At 28.7% G+C, this 14,759-nt stretch overlaps 1 protein-coding gene across 2 annotated transcripts in view; it reads left to right on the forward strand.

Annotated features, from left to right (window-relative positions):
• Positions 1 to 8,673, forward strand: part of LOC105359182 (otopetrin-2) — a 24,542-nt gene extending 15,869 nt beyond the window's left edge. For both annotated transcript variants that reach the window (XM_011495695.1, XM_011495696.1), the window contains 6 exons: positions 1,251 to 1,453; positions 2,476 to 2,789; positions 5,658 to 5,823; positions 6,676 to 6,973; positions 7,174 to 7,809; positions 8,287 to 8,673. In XM_011495695.1, coding sequence (XP_011493997.1) covers positions 1,251 to 1,453; positions 2,476 to 2,789; positions 5,658 to 5,823; positions 6,676 to 6,973; positions 7,174 to 7,809; positions 8,287 to 8,356 — 1,687 coding nt within the window. In that variant the 3' untranslated portion in view covers positions 8,357 to 8,673. The remainder of the gene's footprint in view (positions 1 to 1,250; positions 1,454 to 2,475; positions 2,790 to 5,657; positions 5,824 to 6,675; positions 6,974 to 7,173; positions 7,810 to 8,286) is intronic.
• The last annotated feature ends 6,086 nt before the right edge of the window (positions 8,674 to 14,759 follow it).

The raw sequence follows: 14,759 nt of genomic DNA on the forward strand, positions 1-14,759 counted from the left end.
CTCTCTCTCTCTCTCTCTCTCTCTCTCTCTCTCTCTCTCGCTGTTTCTCCATTTCTTTCTATCATTTGTATACTCATTCGCTCTTCAACTCTTTTCATTTCTATTTTACTTTTTAAAAAGCAGAAATTTGTTCCCAGATTAGATCGTTCCAGCGATAGTGATATAATGATCATACACTCTGGGGGAAGAGCACAACTTATTGAAATTGATGAAACAAACCGGTAAAATGTGCATAAAATAAAACTTATGACTAAATGGTAACATTAATTCTAAGTGAATAATGGCTTACACATACAAACTTGTCTCTACCGTTCCAAACTCCACATCAACATTAATAGGATCAATTAATTTCTTGACAAATTCTTATTTTATGACTTATTTTTTGTACATAAACTTATAAGTGAAAATATTATCATTTATCAAACGATATATCTAATATACTAATACTTATATTATGCATGCAATGCAATTTAACATTTGCCATAGTGGAACAAATATTTCAAAATTACAATGCTTGAAACTGAAAGAAGTTTTTTCATTAGTCATCAAATAAAAATATTATTCAATAATGAAATACTTTGTCATTTATAACATTACTCTAAAAAGATCATTTTATGTTCAGTTTATATATAATAAATTCAGTATTATTATCTGTAAAAGTTTGAGACTGTAGTTAAAATAATTTTTTATATACTTTATTGATGATTTTTCGTTTATTACAGAATGTACAAACTATTGATAATTAATTAGAATAGCAGTTTATATATATTTATAAGCTCCTTTATAAAAAGGGATTTATATATATATATATATATATATATATATATATATATTTTTTTTTGATAATTTTCTGGGTTCATAAAAAAAATATTTCATTATTTTAATAATGCAATATTCAAATGAAACAGAATCTCGAATAAATTTCCGTGAAATACGCAGCCTCCAGTGCACCTTCTTATTCATTTTACTTCAAGTGAAAAATCTTATACTTCTTATAAATTAAATATACTACATAATTTTATATTTATATATTTTTCACTATTATAGTAGAGCGAATAAATTAAAAGGAAAATAAATAAATAAATAACAAAATAAAAACAGTTGAATCCAATACGTATGAATTGAGCACAAGTGGCAATAGACGGCGTCTCGATTTTAGCAACCGCATGGCTCAGCAATGTACCTAGCAATATCAGACGAAGAGACAGACTAGTTTCATTAAAAGTTAATTTCCGTAAAATTTGCCATAGCGATGCTTTCGCGACGACGCTCAGCGCCCTTTATGGAAAGCTTCTGGTCGTCATGGGCATCGCCTTCCCCATGGCGGAAGTCATTTCTACGTACATCCCGCCCTCGTTCTACGAAGCCTTCTACCTCTACCTTTACATCGGCAGTATGGTATTTCTGCTTGTCATGTATGCCACTATGTGCGGTGACAGCAAGTCGAAGAAAAGTAAGTTCTTTCCAAACGCTTTCTGCCCAATTTTTTTCTGCTTCCCCCCTCTATTAAAATCCACTCTATTGCACGTGGCTGTTTGATCTCAGTCCTTTAAAAATCTTCATTATACATCACCCGTCAATCATACCGTCTAATTAATTTTAATAAGTTGAAATTTATTACAGTTACCTTTCTCATATGTAAATCAATTACAATTTTAATTAATATTAAAAAAAAAAAAAAAAAAAAAAAAAAAAAATTAAACTTTTCCAAGCAAAATTCTATTAAAAGTTTAGGACTTTGAGTTTAAAAAGTATAAGCGTTGTATAATAGTAATTTAATATATATAAAAACCACTAATATCTTAACTTTACCAAGATCGAAATATATGAATGATTTATTTTAAAAATTTACAGTTCAATATAATCGATTATAAAGACTATTGGTATTTGTAACTTTTAAACTTTATCAGGACCACTTTTTGTTTTACTTTTCTTTGTAAATATTTGAAAAGTTCAAGATTGAAAATGAAAACCGAGGATGAAGATTATCTAGAAATCTCTATCGATAACAATATAGTAAAATACATTAACCAATATATGAATTAAAATTATAATAAAATTGAGAATAAGAAAAGTCATTGATTTAGCCAATTTTTTTCATTTTTCATTTTTCATTCGATTCCTTATAAATTTTAAGTTTATATTTGCTCGGATCGGACATTTTAATTGAAACTATCTTTATGTGACTATTTACTTCATTAACCTTATATTAATATTATCAGCCGCAGTATAAATTTGCCTACACAGACCCAGTGAGTAATTACATGAAAAGTGAAGGATTGTCAACGGCAAGAGGCAAACGTTCAATCTTCAAAAGGTCTTGGCAATTTGTCGTGCTCTTAGCCTCCTGAGAACTTCACCAAAGTGCCTAAACACCAAAACTTTTCCTACGTCAAAGGCACCCCTCATAATCTCAGCCTCGCAGTAAACTTTAATGACAGCCGTAATAAAGCCGCTCCCTATTCTACTCTGCAGAAAAAACGAAAGACGCGAGTGACCTGGACTCTTCGCAATCATCCAGCGGCGTAGGCGCTGACAGCGACGCTCCCGACGCCGGATGTCCGCACATCGCCGCTGCCAGACCAGCCCAACACTACGGAAGCTTTTACCTACGTATGGGGGCTGTCGCCTTCGGCATCGGCTCCATGATCTACTCGGGCCTCGAATTTGGCCAATACTTCGAACTCGAACGCAATACCAATTGCCATAATATTATGCTCGCCCTCACACCAGCTACTCGCATGGCCTTCATTTTTATCCAGATGTACTTCATCTTTCTCAATGATAAGGTGAGAATTAGCTTGATCATACATGCGTTCGAGATCCTCGTTATTAAGAATGCATAGATTTTATGAATTTTAACGAAATAGAAGTCGCGTCTTTGTCAATAATTATATTAATAATATGAATAATAATAATTATTATTATTATTATAACAACAACATACAACATCATGCAACAACAACAACATACAACAATAACAAAAAATATATATATATATATATATATATATCAAATAATATACTTTCAAGAAAGCTCTATTTCATTAGAATATATGAGCGATTCAGAGAAAAACAATTTGAAAAGTTACCAATAATACCATTACATATAAGCTATAAACATTGTACTCATTAATGTAAATACAATATTTTAAAACCATGAATTTATTATATCTGTTTTTTTTTTTTATGAAAATAATTCAGTAGCCTTCTTTAACAAGAAGCGAAATTAAATTTGTATTTCCTATTAGGTTTTAAAATTTCATAATGCTTTGAGGGAAATTGCTGATACATGTATTGCGATATTTTTAAAGTACAATTATTGCTATATATTATTTTATATTTTATTAGAATATTATATAAAAGAAGGAGCTACATTCTTTGAAACATTAATTTAAAAACAATCTATTTATCAATTGATTTCATAACATATTTACTAATCAACAAAGAGTTTAGTATTTAATAAAATGCAGCAATAATTATAATATAAACATTGTTTTTTAATATTTAATAAATAGTTTCTTTGTTATCATAGATTAAATATTATTACCTAAAATTTATTTAAATTATATTATACGTTGTATATTAATAATTCAATAACAATTATAATTTTTAAAAAACTTCTAAAATCGTAAGTCTGAGGTATTTCATAAAAATAGATAATTTCAATTGTAAATTTTCATACTCTATATCTTAAAAGTTTTCTTCGTACATCATCAATTTCTCACTAAAAATAAAACTAATTTTAATACATTACAGTATTTTATTGCTAAATAAGAACATATATATATATATATATATATATATATAATACACGCGAGCGTGTTTGAGTGTATATCATTTATCGATGGCATTTTAAATAATATCAATTTATGTAATATTAATATATAAAACAAATTATTTTTTCGAAAAATATAATAAAGCTTTTACTAAGCATATTCAATTAATTTATTATTTATTCAATACAGTTTTTATTTATAATAACTTTTTTGAGTTTATTTTACATTACAGTTCATAGCGTGTAATGTATAATTCAAGATTTCAAGTAAATTTTTAATCATGAAATATCATTTGTAGTAAAAACTAAATTTTCAAGTAAAAATAAATGCTTATTATTGTCAAAACTATTTACATTTATAAAATACAAAAGAAAATATGTGTAATTTAAAGCCCAAGTAAAAATCTTCATTTTTTAATTCAATTTAAACATAATTATAATAATGACATAATTATACGTTATTTCATATTATTTCACTGTATATAATATTTTAAATCATACGAATAATGGGATTGCATCATATTCGAGTAATTATCATCTTTTTAACGGGAACTTAACTTGAATAATACGCTCAAAAATGAATTTCTGCTCCAATGAGGAAAAGATCTGCCTGTGTGTGTTTAACGTAAGGATGTGATATCATTGTGCTTCGCATCACTGTAGCAAGGCAATCTCTTTACAGTTTAATGAAACGGAAGAGAAACGGGGAGAAAATGAGAATCCGGTTGTTGTTTACGGGGAAAAGTCTCACTCTCTCATCACTAGGAAACTCTTCTCTTCTTTCTTCTGATCCCTATTCGTTTTTCACGTTAACCCATGCCGATGCACTTTTACGTAAATAACATAGGAACGAAATCAATATTTACTGATAAAATCATACAAAATTAAAGAGAGACGAAAATGAATGTACTAATAATTCATTTGGAAGTAAAATAGAACAATTAAATTTGAAAATGTGATTTAATCTAGAATATAAATAAGGAATAATTGAGTTCAGTGTAGAAATTCAATTACTTTGATGATTGTTGTCTAATAATGTTTTTCATTTATATTTTAATAACATGATGAAAATTACTTATTTTAAAACATCCTGCAATATTATAGTTAATAAGCGTGTAAAACAAAATTTAACGCATGAAATAATACTTTACACATCGTTTACTTGCATATTTACATAATGATTATATGAAGCATTACAACAGGATATATAACGTAAACAATAAATTGCGTAATTTGTAAAATGTTAATATTAAGTAACATATCTAATAAATTATTAAAAAAGAAATATATATAAAGTATTTCTATAATACTATATATAACTAATGGAACTAAAAGAATGTTTTAGTTAAAATAGTTTTATTAAAAATAATTAAAGTTTTTTTTTTTTTTTTTAAATGGCATATTTAGAAATATTGAGAAATTCATTAATGCGCGTTATCTTTTTGAATAAGAAAATAATTTTAAAAATGTAATAAAAACAATTTAATATGAATAATTTTAAATATTTAAAAATTATAAATATTAAATAATCCAATAAGTAAATTCAAATATTATAAACAGTTCGAAATCTAATTGTACAATTTATTTCACCGAATTAAAATGCTTGCAATAAATTTATTCAATATAATCAATATCGTAAAGTTTCAATTTTACAGAATGAATGAAATAAAATTTAAAATCTAAACAAAGATAAATTATTTAGTAAAATCTAATTCTCAAATAAGCATTCATGTTAAATTTAATTATATTTTTGTAAAAAATTATAATTTTCATATTTTTCAACACTTACTAAGTAATTTTAGTTATTTTCCTAAAACATTGCAGACAATTACTAATATCAATTTTATAAAACCTAATATACTGTCTTTTATTTCTTTTAGCAAATGAAAGTTTACAATCACAGAGTTCTTGCACGATTTGGACTGATGCATATGATTGGCACGAATCTTTCTGTCTGGTTAAATGTATTAGTGCAGGAGACCAAACACGAGATTCTCACATTTTATAATCCAGAAAACAACTCGTTGAGGATCTCACATAGATTAGGTAATTATTCAAAATTTCTCTGAATTATATATTAAATAATGTAATTGAGCTAATAAGTATATTTAGCCAATAATAGTTTGGATGAATAAGTTCATCTAGTAAGTAACTAATATAATATAATATTTTAATATATATTAAGCGATTACAATTCATTTTAAAGATCAATTATATGTAGGTAGATTATCCGTACGATATTTTCTTAACTAATTAATTTTAGAAAATTAACTTAAGATAAATAATAAACTGCTATTTTTATAATATGCGATAAAATTCTTTTCGTTAACATTAATGGAACTATCATAGAATTCGAAAGAAAATTCAAGTTAGTCGCTCTCTCCGTACTCTATGATTATGCCAATTTTCATTTTCAATCCCATGAATTTACATTGACATTTACAGGTATACGTCATAAAGATTGAACAATAAGTATTTTTCGAATGGTAAGTTGTTATGCATCCTTTCGATTTTAATCCTATAATGATTTATTACACCAACAACATTCAGTAATAAATAATTTTCAACTATCTCATTTAATTGTTTGAATAACAATTAAATAAATGATTATCAATGTGCATTCGGTTTAAGGATCGTTACGAACGTGGCACATATCCAAGCAAACGTGCACGAAACAATACTACTACACCAAGCGCATAAAAAGTCATCGGGTGATATCCCTACCAATAGACAATGTATAAAAAATTCAACACCTTAAAAATTACTTAACAATTAAGCATAAAGTAATTTGCCATAAAATTTAATGACTAATAAGAAAATTGATCGAAGCGCTTGCACACATAATTAATTAATCTTAATGTACTATCCAATCATGTATTAACTGGGCGCTTTTTAAAGGAACGAAAGCTGGACACTTACACCTCGGTGGTCACAGCCACGGTCATCATGGAGATCAACACGCGCAGCAAACGAGATTACCACGTGGCCTAAAGGGACCCCATCACATGTTCGAATGTCGACGTACCAACATTATGGGCTCGCTCGTTCAAGATGCCAGTCCCTTCCTCTTTCGCTGCACCATCGAATACAGCCTCATCTGTGCTGCCATACTCTACGTTATGTGGAAGAATATATCCAAGGCGACAGCTAAGAAGCCCGCGACACCACCAGCTCGCCATCACACTCATGCTTATAGGTATGAACTTACTACATGCAACCAATTTCAAATGTCCTTGGATTTTAGATTTGGATCCTCAGTCTTTGAGACTTAAGTATATAATGAAATTAATACATGACTTATAAAATTGTTTAATCACGATTCTCCAACAATAATTATAGCATTAAATGCAGAATAGTTCGTGTAACTGTAAGTACTTATAAAATTGTCATTTTTAGGAGATCGCCACATCATTACAGCGTTGACTGCGCGCGGGCGCATAAAGGACTGTTCCTAGGCATCTTGATACTCGTTCTCACCATCATCTCCCTAATTCTCTTCTTCGTTCTAACTTCTCGGCCGGAGCTCGTGAATCTCGCCGTGACCGAAGTTAATATTTGCGAATTGACGCTTTACGGCATGTCAACCCTGGCCACCCTCATCGGCATGTGCCAAATGCGAAGACTACGATACGACGGCAGCCGCAACCTTGAGCTCGATAATATCTTATTGGTAGCTGCGCAGACCGGCATGTTTATATACTCGACTTTCACGATAATTGGTAGCCACTTCACCCTCGAGAAGCACACCATCTTAGTTATGATAACGGCACTGGCCAGCGTCGTTCAAACAACCTGCCAGACAATTTTTATATTGGACGCATCGAGACGCTCAGTCGCCACGGCAGACCAAATACGCCATAAGCCAGGACGGGAAATCGTCACATTCTTACTGGTTACAAATTTAGCCATGTGGGCAATAAATACATTGGAAAAGTCAAGAGCTGAGTCACATCCAGTGCAATTGCACTTTTATGGGCTATGGGCATGGACCATCATAACCCATGTCTCAATGCCTCTCGCTATATTCTACAGGTTATCATTTTTATATTACCAATATCCTTACATTACTAATGCGCTCATTCTTTTACTTGATCGTTAAATATCAATGGCATTTATATAAAAATCGAGCTCTAACATAAAACATTAATTGCTTATTAATATTACTCTTCTTGGATTTTAAATTGAAACCCCATTATTATGAAAAGATTGTTGTCATATTGTGACATATTGTTTTTTTTGTTTTTTTTTTTTTTATATTTGACCGAACATTTAACGACATTATATAGTATTTTATAGAATTACAATAGAGGTGAGAAATATGACAATATGCGAATGAAATATTTTAAGTCACGCTTATGTGTGTTCGTGTAACATTTCAATAATCGAGAGACTATAAAATAAGAATTCGGATTTGATATTTAACAAAAACAATATATATTTAAGATGACCTAATAAAATATTAACATTAATAATATAATGGATAGCTTGAATTAAATTGAGCTTCTTCAGGTTTCACAGCACAGTGTGCTTATGCGAGGTTTGGAAGAAGGCTTACAAGGTGAAACCAACTTACATGTGACGCAAGGGATCGTCCGAGGCGTCGAGGAAGAGAAAACAGCGCTCGGTCTCGAGCAAGACCTGCTTGGTGCAGCGGCCGAGCAATTTGCCAGCGAGACTCGAGTGCATCGCCGAGAACGATCCTACGTACTTCATATGATCGCTTACCCTCACGAAACTCCAGCAGATCGCCGCTCAGCGAGTCCCTCCCCGCAGATCGATACTCATCCTCCGGGACGAGCTCTGAGCTCTCCTTGCCCGTAATACAAGAGGCTATTCTCCGCTCGACCTTCCCAAGCTTCATTCTCAGAAAGATACTTGTACTTTAATGCAAAGCTTCTTTTTTTCTCTATATAATACGTTGTGACGAGTATGTGACGTATGTCAAGCTGGACAATTAGTTACGAAGTTGTCAGTTTAGCGCCGATCGTACACGAGCTTGACGATGTTGCCATGAATCACTGAACCTTCATGCGCGTATTTCTGCAACTCAATAGACATAGAGAATTTTTAGCTTCATATGTCCAAATAGCAAACTGTCCATTCTTAGACGGACATAAAGAACTGAAAAGCGTATTTATAAAACTGAGATAACATGAGCAATGGCATTTAAAACCAAAGAAAAAAGAAAAAAGGATTCATTAATCGTTCACTCTCATAACGACGTACATTAAACAAAAATACTTTATCTTTTTTTATTGTCGTATATATTTTAATACTTATGAGTGTACAAGAGCATTTTTAAATGTTACCTTAATGGAGGGACCTAATGAATAATCAACTGGAAATTCGTGAGAACCGATATAACCGAATGCTGTGATTGCGATAATCCGCATGACTTTAACCAAACAATAAAAATCTTCCATTCAAATTGACGGAAAATTTTATTTTTTATTATTATTTTATTTTATCAATATGATCTCTACGAATTGAAACAGTCCAAATTAATAAAAATGCCAAAACAAAAGATTTCTACGTACATCATGAAAGAATTTTAATTAAATTAAATAAATTATTATGAAATATACTTGCTTCTTCCTTCTTATAGATTAAATATAATAATAAATAATAAAAGGGCTATTACTATATTTAAAAATTAAGCATAAACTCAATATCCTTTACAATAATGAAGCGATTTATTATCTTAGAATAGCCTTATTTATCAATATTCAAAAGGTTAATTTAGTATCGGCTATTATGCTGAACTAAATACCATTTGATCATAATTTTATAATGGATGTTTAGTTTAATCCCAAATCCTTCAGGAACAAACACAAACATCCATGCTGTGATTGTCGAAATTCAATGTGGAAATTTCGTTAAGCTAAGTGAGGCCTGCCCCATCGAAACAACCACATTGGACATTTTTTTAGATTAGTTCGGGATTTCTTGTCTTATGTAAATCCAAAATTGATTTACAAACTAATCGTAAAACAAACGCTTATCAATAAAAAAATATCCCAAAGTATAGTTTCTTTTATGAAAATTGTGCGACATTAGTTTTAAGAATATGATAATGACGAAATTATGCGCATAACTGCTTCGTAAATATCGCTTGAAAGCTTCTGTCCATTAGAATTAGAAAATGACGACAGCGCATAATATTAATATATTTTATTCTTTTTATTCGCAATATTAGAGTGCGTAAATGAGAAAATTCTTTTTATTTGCTGCTTTTCAAGAATCCTATCGTACGTAAACGCTCATATTTTAATGGTAGGATGAACCAAGAATAATAAAAGGACCACTTCGATATGGTAGAATTTTTCGATGTAACGTTTTACACCTTTTTATACAAGTTTGTTCTAACAACTATTTTTTCGATCAAAGTCTCGATAGATTATAACACTTTTATATAAGGTAGACAAATATTTAACTGATCATTAGTAAAAAGTTTATTATAGTAGACTTATCGTGAATCAAAGATTGAATCGAAAATAAGATCACTATAAGTAACCTGTATTCTTAAACTGTCAAATTTGATAATAATTTTTTAATCACACAAGCACTCGTCTTCCATAGAGTACAAAGTTCCGAAATCCAGTTTTTGTACTGAAAACAATTTTTCTTTACACCCTCACATGAAATAGTCTTTTTTTTTAGATTAACGAACAATTCTTCACAGTCGAAGGTACCTGCTTGATAAAAATAAAATAAACAGAAAGTGATATCATTGATCAAAATTTTATAAATAAATTCTTTATTAATCAAAACATTCTTAACTGGTTAATAATTAAACTGATGAAAGGCATTGAGAAAAATAAACTTTAGTATATATAAAGACTGTAATATTAAAAGATTTATTTTATCATATTTATCTTGAAATATGTGTATAAATTCACATGAAATATATATATATAAGTTTGTTTTTCCAAAAAAAAAAAAAAAAAAAAAACCAAGTGTTTTTAATTGTATTTACTTAGAAAGTTAACAATCAGTTTCTATCAGATGTATTTCATCAAATTATCAATATTAAAACGAACTAAAATTAAAGGCACCAAATATTTATATCATATAGCAAAGTGAAATAAAACGTATTGCAGACAAATATAAACTAAGAATGAAAAGAATTTTGTAACCTCTAAGGCCAGTCATATCAGTGAGGATTGAAAATCGCTGGCGATCGGTAAGAATAATCAACAAAACTGGGCCATCAAATGTTTACTTGAGTCCGCAAATATACTCACACTTTTTTAATTGTATAACCGACGCGAATGATTACGAGTGTAATGCTGTTTTGTTTTTTAGGACAATGCGTATTCGCGCAGTGAACGCGAAAAGGAATACGCAAATGTTGATGATATCATAAAAGAAAGTGAATAGTCAGTAAGTATCTATTTAATAGAATACATTTTTTCTCATTTCTTCAAAGAAATTAATGAATAAATAAATAAATAAATAATAATAAATAAATAATGTGCGATAATCAATTTTTCTAATAATTTTTATTTTAATAATTCGGCATTATTGAGAATATTGAAATGAAAATCTTATTATTAAAAATTATGAAAAATAAATCTTGAATCTTATCATGGTAGAAATAGTTAAAAAGAAAAATTGCTTAGTGATATCACAGTTATTATCAATTCAAAAAGATAGAATTTTACGGATGTGCTGTAACGTAAATGTGATATTATTAATTACTTAAAATTATAATTGCCAAATCAGTTAAGATGATTAGATGGTAACTAAGAAATGTGAAAAAATATATTCTTTTGCTATTCGATCGTCGATGAAATGAAGGATAAGTATGTTGTAACTAAAGAATAAAAAAATTACCGTTCGACCCGATCTATAAGGTCGATTGGTCGCTAAAATGATTTCAATAGAATAATCCTAGTTGTAAAATAATAGTTGACTAGTGTAAGGGCGACACTTCTGCAAATACGAAGAAAATTATTCTTGAGTGTTTTTGACTAGTCGTGTCGACATGTTTCTTCCTATTATATTGAATTATATAATATATAGACATACATATACATACATAAAGCTATATATATTTATTTATTATTGCGTTATTATATTTTAATATTTATTGTAAACGTCGCATTTGCTGATACGTTTTACGAATACTAAAATTTACAACAAAAAAAAAGGAACTATATAGACACAATTTAATTCTACCGCATTTGTGCTGTTTGTATAAAATATATTATCGTCAAAAAAAAAGAAAAGAAAAAAAAAAAAAAATGCAAAGAAAAATCTATCGTTTCTGACCAATTTAAAATATAAAATTTTATATCAAATCATAGCATTTAGCATTGACAACAAAATAATAATAAATTTCAATGAGTTTATTAATTACAAATTAATGGTTTGATTCTCTGATACATTGAAAATTTTAAATATAACCATGAATATAACTATTAGCCATCTTCAATAATCATGATCTTTATAATTCTTTAACATTACGAATTTATTTAGTAAATCAATCGTACAATCAAATATCTTCATCGATAGTTTAAATTAACCCTTTATGTTAAAAAATCTTCTAAGTTTATTTATATGCTTATATGAGAGTATCTTTAATTTCTGATGATACGATAAGTAAATTTTTTAAATGAAATGAAATTAATAAAATAATGAAAAAGCTCAGCACAAGTGTATAATAAAAGTCGCATTTTTCTATGTCCGCATATTCTAGTTCCTACGCAATGTTTGTACTCTTGTACCCTTTATACTATTTGTACCTTATGAATCGCAATACACAGTCGTCCGGAATAATCGTCGAGAATTAAAAACAATAAGAGAAACATAAAAATAAAACTATTACTGTCTCGTCTTTCAATTCTTCAATATAAATATCGTTATACCCTTATATGGTACTATTTTATTTAATATTATTCAATTTTTTTTATTGTTTGATATTCCTTGAGAATTGGAATGAAATTAAAATAATATTTTTACAGATTTTCAATTTTTTTTTTTTTTTTTTTTTTTTTTTTTTTTTATCAATTACAGATTTTCAAGTATTATAGATTTTTTAACTACTCAATTATTAGATTATACAAATATGTAAAATATTTTCCTACACAAATTATCATTAAAACCTAATAGAAATATTAGTCTATTATATATTGTTAGAATCGTTACATTTATAATTTAATATAATTGGAAAAAGAAATTATTATGCATAAAGAAAAAATATTCGATCTCAAATTTCAGATGTTTACAGAAAATTTTAATAGCCAAAAAAATTCTCCAAAAACATACACTCAGAAATATGCCACCATTATTACTAAAATATGATAAAATGGCATAAAAAAGGCTAACCTAATCAATTAGATTATCTCCTGGCATTTCAAATAAACATCAGTAAGTATGACCACAAGTTCATGTCATATAATCTATAATACAAAATAAAATATATTTTTATATAACCATATAATCTTCATATAATATATGCTATATAATTACAAATTGAAAATTCCATGAAATGGAAAAAATATATCATTAGTGTTTGAAATCTCGATATTGTTTACTTGAATATCGTAATATATATATATATAGATATATATTAAACTTTCCTTTCTAATGACATCTCGTAGAATAGTCAAGATTCAATAGTCAAGATGAATTCAAACATAGTACAACACATATATGTAATTGTCCACTGCAATCTCTCAATCGCATATACAAAACGAGGCGAACGGATCAAAGACCTCGTGACCGCGAGGAAAGCGATATACCGAGACGATCTTGCTTACCTCTCATTGACCTCGAAAGCGTCCTCGTATTGAAGGACAACAATATATATGTATATATATATATATATATATATATACATATTGTTAGCATCTCGGTTGATTTCAGCATACTCGATCAGTCAAATACACTAAATCTAGGCAATTCTAAGTAATTCAATAAAGTACAAAAATAACCAATAGAATATTCACTGACAATAATTATTTAATTATATAGTATAGAACGTTATTTGGTTGCTGGCCAAATTAATTACATTTGAAATAAGTCATAATTCAATTAACTAACATTGTTGAGAGACTATAGACTATAATAAACTAAATGATGAATCACTGTACATTACAACTTATTATTTATAGTAATATAAGATATTAATTAAATCAAAAGTAATATGAATAAAAATTCAAAAAAATGTATCTCTGTTCACTAAAAAGTTTAATATTTATTAAACATTAAATCGCACTTGTTACTGTTTATTACAGTGTTTATTAAAATATTATAGTTTCATGTTTATATGAATATTAATTAATTTCTTTGAATCAATAATACTAATTATATCTAATATAATTATATTACAGAAATACATCAAAATTAATAACTATAATTATAATCGATCTAACCGAATTTATAATTGATATAACTAACTCCCTTATTAAAACAGTCTAAAGAAAAATGTAAAAATACTTACAGCCACTTCTACACAGGTTATAGGAAAAAATTTGGTTTACTTCACAATTTTTACTTAAATATTCGTTTAATCTGTAAATAGACATTATATAGGTATAAGGTAAAACATAAAATAGTCAATCATATTTACAGTCTTTTCATCTCGAATTAACTTACTTCAAGTAAAACAATTTCATATTTCGGATTATTTCTCATAAGTGCCAAATACTTTCACCGTTCGACTAACACGATCGACCTACTAACAACTCCTTTATCCCTCGAAATATGAAATCGGAGCAAAAAGGTGCATCTAGGCTCTATCCCGTGGGAAATCGTGATGGCTAAAGATCTGAAATAGGCAAGTAGTAACTGTTCGGACGCAATGCAGTTTGCTGAGAAATACGTGAGCAACGGATCATTGACAATTGCAGCAACGCGTGCTTCTAACGACAACAGACTTCCTAACGGGGCACTTCTTCCGAGAATATTCGAACCTCTCCCTTCAATTTCCAGAAAAACAAGCTTTGTGGGTATTTGAAGGAGCCTGTGTTGACCCT

Source organism: Ceratosolen solmsi, unplaced genomic scaffold, assembly GCF_000503995.2.
Source record: "Ceratosolen solmsi marchali unplaced genomic scaffold, CerSol_1.0 scaffold11, whole genome shotgun sequence".
Classification (NCBI taxonomy): domain Eukaryota; kingdom Metazoa; phylum Arthropoda; class Insecta; order Hymenoptera; family Agaonidae; genus Ceratosolen; species Ceratosolen solmsi.